At 37.4% G+C, this 7,214-nt stretch overlaps 1 protein-coding gene across 1 annotated transcript in view; it reads left to right on the plus strand.

Moving 5' to 3' along the window:
- LOC109955466 (corticotropin-releasing factor receptor 2) overlaps positions 1 to 7,214 on the plus strand; it is a 35,278-nt gene that overhangs the window by 24,187 nt on the left and 3,877 nt on the right. The window contains exons 5-10 of the mRNA XM_020591645.1: positions 1,077 to 1,194; positions 1,363 to 1,516; positions 4,957 to 5,017; positions 5,113 to 5,185; positions 5,567 to 5,652; positions 6,962 to 7,097. Coding sequence (XP_020447301.1) covers positions 1,077 to 1,194; positions 1,363 to 1,516; positions 4,957 to 5,017; positions 5,113 to 5,185; positions 5,567 to 5,652; positions 6,962 to 7,097 — 628 coding nt within the window. The remainder of the gene's footprint in view (positions 1 to 1,076; positions 1,195 to 1,362; positions 1,517 to 4,956; positions 5,018 to 5,112; positions 5,186 to 5,566; positions 5,653 to 6,961; positions 7,098 to 7,214) is intronic.

The following is a 7,214-nucleotide window of genomic DNA, read 5'->3' on the forward strand; positions in this document are numbered from 1 at the left end:
GTAAAACTGCGACCCTGCGTCCTGGACTCAACTCTGGGTTGTCATAATTTAGATTGTAAAACAAACTCGTCCAGATTTTTAGATAAGAGAGCCGCACCACCCAAAGTGGGATGGATGCCATCTCTACTAATCAGACCAGGTTTTCCCCAAAATGTTTTCCAGTTATCTATGAAGCCCATGTTATTTTCTGGGCACCACCTAGACAGCCAGCGGTTGAATGACGACATGCAGCTAAACATGTCATCACTGGTCACATTGGGTAGGGGTCCAGAGAAAACTACGGAGTCCAACATTGTTTTAGCGAAGTTACACACTGACTCAACATTAATTTTAATTGGTGCAAGTGTATGTTGTCACTCAAAAATTCAGATGAACCTAGAAAATAGTGAGTTTAATTCCTAAACAATCTGGAAGCAAGCACAACGCAGTGCAAATACAGAAAACAGGAAATGAATACGGTTTACCGCTTTTGTCTCTCCTCTATCCACTCACCCCAACCGGTCGAGGCAGAAGGCCGCCCACCAAGAGCCGGGGTCTGTCGGAGGTTTCTTCCGTTAAAGGGAGTTTTTCCTCCCCACTGTCGCCAAGTGCTTGCTCAAGGGGGATTTGTTGGGTTTTCCCTATGTAATAATATTGATAACAGTAAGGTCTAGACCTTACTTTGTAAAGTGTCCTGAGATGACTTTTGTTGTGATTTGGCGCTATACAAATAAAATTTGATTTGATTTGATATGATGTGAAACCCAGTGACAGTTGTCAGTACATCCATGGGTACAGTGCAGACTGGAACTGCTGTTAACTATTTCAGTGTGCTTTTAATCTATGTTTAAGATGATAATTGAAAAAAAAAACTACTGGAAATATTCCATGTTTGGTTTTACAGACTGTTACTCCTGGAGCCTTCATTGCAGTGACTTATAGTAGCAGCCCGATACAAACAAAAAAGCTACTTCCTAGTAATCAAATTCAGCAGTTTAACCCTAATATGTCCAACACAGTCCTAGGATATTTTTTAGTCTTGAATCTGATTTTACTATGAATAAGCTGTACTTTCTTCCACTGGACTTGTCATTTAGGAGCATACGATGTCTTCGAAACATCATCCACTGGAATCTGATCACCACCTTCATACTGAGGAATGTTATGTGGTTTTTGCTTCAGCTGATTGACCACAATATCCATGAAAGCAACGAGGTAACAAAATCTATGTATTACAGGCTGTTAATGTATTGTGATGTAGTATTACTTAAATAGAGAGTGTAAAAAACAATTACAAGTAAATGTACACTCCTAATGAGTAAGATAGTCTTAATAAGATATGTACAGTTTGAATGACTTTGATTCATGTCTTCTCTTTTTCAGCCTTGGTGTCGATTAATTACAACTATATACAATTACTTTGTGGTGACAAACTTTTTCTGGATGTTTGTTGAGGGATGTTACCTTCATACAGCCATTGTAATGACCTACTCAACTGATAAGCTGAGAAAGTGGGTCTTCCTTTTCATCGGCTGGTGTGAGTATGTTCATGCTGACAGAGTAATGATACACTGAGCCGGTGGTTTTTACAGCACCCTGGGTTCATGGTTTGGTACTCTACACTTATAATGTTTTTAATTTTGAATGAAAATGCTAAATGGCAGTAGAAGTGTTAACTCTACTGATGATGTAAATGAACACAGCCGCAACTGTGTTAATTTTAATACAGCTCCATTCAGGATCTTGTGCCATTGCACAGGTGTGGCCTGAGAGGGAGCATAGAAGAAAGTCTAAGTTTACAGCAACTGAACCCTATAGTTGAAAAAAAAATTAACAAACATATTTCTGATTTACAATCACAGAGTTTTCTGCCAGTCAAATCATCTTTTATTTAATTCAGTGACTGAAGCATGTTTTGACATGAAAGCCTGAAAAAGTCCCCTATTCTCCTGTGTCCAGTGATGTGACTTGCAAACACCCTCTTCTTCCTCACGTGTTCCGCACTCCAGGGTGTACAAATGACTAACAGCTGCCACGCTGAGAGTAGCGCCAATAATTTAACACCTGCTTTCTCCTGATGTTAAATTTCAGCTGCAGTTCCCGGAAAGCACTTAAGTGAAGATGGTTAACAGGTGAAGCACAGGAAAACCCTTAGTGCTTCAAATAAGGTTTTATAAGAGAACAAGGCAGCAGTGAATTGTAGAAAATGTCATTTTCTGTGCTTGATTTCCAGTTCTAGAATAAATTTTGAAAATGCAGCAGATTTCCCACCACGACTACATAAATTATCTATACTTACCTTGACTTAAACTATTAAAGGAAGCATATTGTAAGTTGGACAAAGCCTGCACCAGTGTCAGACTATTCCATCATGAGGCAGAAAAATCACATGGAAATGTTCTTCTGTGAGACAGTCTGACATTTTCATTCTTTCATTTTATGTAATGGACATTGTGTGCTCCTGTAGGATGAGAAAGGTCAGACTAAAATGATTCAAAAAAGTTTTTTGAACACAACAATGAAGGATAAATAGAAGATGACATAATAGTAACGACAGACATCATTGGGAAGCTTGTGTTGGCTTCAAAATCGAAATAACCAAAAGGGAGATATTGCACATATCAGTCATTTTAATGACTGAATGTGATTAAAATATTAAGTAACTGACAACTTTTCCAATGATGATTAGGTTATCTGTGTAGCTTCCGTTCTGAGGAAGGTCAATTCAGCAGTACTTGATATTCACTAAGTACTCCTGCAGGTGCAGATTAAATCTTGCTATTTAAAATGTGATACAAAGAATAGAGTAAGAAATTAAAATGATATCCTAAGAGTCATACTAAAATAGAAACAGTACAGGAGCTCCAGGGTGTGCACATTACATCATATAAATAGAGAAAAATTAGTATGAATAATCATCTATAAAAAGAATTATTTTATATATTCATCTTTTCCATTTCAGGAAACCACGAGCCAGTAAAACGATCTTGAGAGATTTTTAATTAGAACTCAGTGGGAAGTGATGGAAGTGGGGCAGGTAAAATTTGTTTTCCACTAGAAGCTGGATATTACCTGGGATCACAGCAGGTTTAGACCCATGTCCTTTCAGCTCTGTTAAAGGTCATTTCACCTTTATGGATGTCTGGTCCACTAGGTCTAGCTAGTTACACAGGCTGGATCCTTGGTCAGCTGTCACCTTTTTAACAAATCTGATTTGTGCATTAGTTAATAAAACTTAGCTAGAAGATGTTTTGCTCATTTTGTCCGCTCACAGGCAGTGTGAAAAAGTAAAGAACCAAATGATTAAAAAAAAGTCCTTCTTGAGCTGCTAGCTTTGAGTTAGCAGTGAGATATTCCCTGAAAAGCCTTTATTTTTCTTTTACATCTTTAGCAGCAAAAAAGGTCTGATACAGCAGTTTCAAAACAGTTTGGAAAAAGAAATGCTGATATACAGAATAACATTAAAACAAAGGACTATAGATAGATTTAGTTGTACCATATATGAAGCTGCACAAAAACAGGGCTTCACCTTCATCATTCAGCCATACTGCCTCCATCTAAAGGCCTTTTGTTGTTATTTTGACATGGTTGTGTACAGGACCTGAATGCAAACATGAAACCAATATTACTGACTGGCACAACGAGGCTTTAATTAGGACCAGGGAATGGAAAACTGAACAAGATAGTGGCAAACTAAAGTAAGGTGGACCAAGAAGCACAATATTATGCCAAAGCTAAGGTAAGGACATGGGGAGAAACAATACCAAAAGAGAAACACTAAACCATAAGCAATACTGTAATACCCCGGTTCTTTTATTGGACAGTTCTGAATAACAAAGGAGTCTGTCTTCATTTAGTGCTAATTCGTTTTAAACCAGAAGTAAAAAATTACAAAACAGAACCCGGGTGGCTCCCCCTTCCAGGCATCCCCTTGCAGGCTGCTGGAAAAAAAAGGAGAGCCCCGGAAACACAGAGCCTAATACATTTATAAGTTTTGGGTAACCCCTTACACAGATGAAGTCAGTCCGCAGACTCCATCTCTTATCTACAGCTCCTGGATTTTACCTAGTCATAACAAAATGAGGAAGCTCAATGTGTGTGTATGTTGTCACATGGTGCATAACTAAGGCATTCATTCAGACATAATATTCTAACACAAGATTTAATACAAGAAAACAATTGGTGCCATGGTTCACTTTTCAGAATCAACACACTGTCTTTTAACCTTGAAACAGAGCAGACTACAGCAGACTTTAATTCAATACATTATCTAATAATTATCTGATTTACTGATATCTAACAATACCAACATATAGGGAGGCTCGGTCAAGAGCACAAACTCTCTGACCTGACTTTAATATCAAAGGCAAAATCCACCAAGAAATAAAAAACCAGGGAGCAAGCATGTGACACATCACAAACAGGAGCTACAAACAGACTAACAAATCATAGAAGCAAGGGCAGGGAGAAGCTGGAGGGGGAAACAAAACAGGAACAGCTTCCAAAATTGCTACACAGGAAATCAGTGAAGCAGGGTGACAATACAGATAAATGGACACAGTAGCAGATACACTCATAAGAACAGAGCAGGAGGTTATGACTATCAAACAAGGTAATACAGGAGCAACAGGCTGCATAAACAAACCACCAACCAGATGGCATGAGGTGAGGTTGATATATAGGCAGAGCAGGAGGATAACGAGCATCAGGTGGAATCAATGAGTGGTAATCAGCGGCAGTGTCAAGCTGGGGATGGTGAACAAGCAGCAGACAGGAAGTAAATTCAAAATAATAGCCTGAAACAGGAAGTCTAACCAAAATCACAACATAATGGTATAAATCTGCAGGTTACTACAATTGTATATTATTTAATACATTAAATAGATTATTGTATTAAAAGGCTATCAATATTATACACACTTTATAAATATTTTATGTTTCTGGCTTACAAAATATTTTTTAAATTTATTTTTATAGGCATTCCATGTCCTATAATAGTAGCCTGGGCCATTGGAAAGTTGTATTATGAAAATGAAAAGTAAGTATTTAAGTCTATGGTCAAATTCCTCTGTTGTTTTCCTAACATGTTTCTTGATTTGATGCTATTGATCTTTTATTCTCATCTGTCAACAGATGTTGGTTTGGTAAAGAACCGGGAAAATACATGGACTACATTTACCAGGGACCAGTTATTCTTGTGCTTCTGGTAGGTGGCAGCCTAGAAAGTCATGTTCACTAATGAAAATGGTTTTATATGGTTTTATTTCCATCTTGCATTTGGCTCATATATCTTCCTGATGGTTAAGGCATTTTTAGACAAAAGAATCCTGCAAATGAGAAACTGTATTCATAGAAATGCATCTACTAATTTTTTACCAGCATCTAGTGCAGTGGCCAGTCCTTTAACACTGTCTTGCTGAGGAAGGAGGTGGCTTTTGATTTGCATTGCCCTCTACTCCTCCTACACAGCACTTATTCAGAAAAGTATGTTCTTAGAAGAAAACTGCTCTTAGTATTTTTCAGTGCAAGCCATTACCACAGGGTTCAAACCTAATTATTTGTGTGTGTGTGTGTGTCTTTTTTCTAGATAAACTTTGTTTTCCTTTTCAACATAGTAAGAATTCTTATGACCAAACTAAGAGCTTCAACCACATCTGAAACAATACAGTACAGGTGAGTTGATTCTGTGTATGACTGGGTACAAAATGATATCCTTCTCCTCCAGTTTGGTCCATCCAAGGACAGCATGAGTGATTTAAGGCTGTGAAGACTTGCAATTGTAGTTGATAAATTACAAAACAACACTGATACTTCAAGCAGAGAGGCAGTTTTTTTTATCATAATAGTCAGGGCTAATATTTCTAACATTATATGGCTGACATTTAAATTAAGTTGCATGGCAGCTCACATGAAAATCTCTCAAAGAGGTGAAGTCAGACATCAGGTTTTGAATTTATAGATGTAGTAAAAAGGATTATGGACATTTTAAAAAAATGCTATTATAAATGTGCTATATGTTATGTTGTGCATCTGACTAGTAAATAATTATGTTTTCATGTGTTTTATGAGTGAAGTGCATTTTTCTTGTTAAGGGTTTATTTCAAGTGCATGAGGTGTTTGCACTGTCGCACCACTGACAACTTCAATTCAGGCTTTTCAGGCTAGAGTTGGATTTATGGTTGATGTGTGACAGATACACTAACCTGCACCATGCAGATTTAAGTCGGTGGAAGGAAGGAGCGAGACATAAATTGTTGACCAAAAATAGAACATAATGGTTCCTTCAAAACGCTGCTGGAATAGTATGAACAAAATAAATGGGGGTTGGGGGTGACACTGAAAGCTGAATTACTGCCTGTCAGGAAACTTAATTTTTAAAATATATCACCCTATATTTACTGTAAAATGCCATCTTCATTTTAAACATCTTGAGTTCACGTGTGAAAAATCCCTTTTGATCAGTGTTTATTCTCCTGCATCATTACACTGCTTTGTCTTTTTAGCTTTTTAGTCCATCAGGGAAAGGGCAGTTCAATTTGCAGAACACTGAAACTAAAATCCATTTATGACAACTTATTAATATTAGTAACTAATTCATTTTTTAAGCATGGCTTATTAACATTTGTAACTACAACCTGGTGGCTTATAAAAAGAAAATATTTACTAATGTAATATGAAAATGTATGACTGCATTAGCAAAGAAACAAACAAAAAACCTCACTGAGCTATAAAGCATCAGTAAATGATTTGTTAACATCTTTATAACATCTTTATGAAGCGTGCCTTAATAGAAGGTGGCACCCATGTTCTAAACTAGTCTTCATCTCTAATCATGTTGATACCGTGAGAAGCAAAGTGGGGGTGTTTTTCTGCCACTGACGCACAATCATGCATTTTCTAAAATCAACTCGGATGAAAGTCAAGTTCTTATTATAGCAATTTTATAAACGAGGCCCTTGATGTTCTGTTCTTGTCTCCACAGGAAAGCTGTAAAAGCAACCCTGGTTTTGCTGCCTTTGCTGGGCATTACTTACATGCTCTTCTTTGTGAACCCCGGGGAGGATGACATCTCACAAATCGTCTTCATCTATTTCAACTCCTTTTTGCAGTCTTTTCAGGTGACAATAAGAATTATAACATGGTGCAACACTGGCCAATGCGAGAGAACCCACACACGCTGGCTGGGAAACGACAGTGTGAATCATGCTGATTTTATAATGTGCTTGATTGCAGAG

Source organism: Monopterus albus, unplaced genomic scaffold (genome assembly GCF_001952655.1).
Source record: "Monopterus albus unplaced genomic scaffold, M_albus_1.0 scaffold14.1, whole genome shotgun sequence".
Lineage (NCBI taxonomy): Eukaryota > Metazoa > Chordata > Actinopteri > Synbranchiformes > Synbranchidae > Monopterus > Monopterus albus.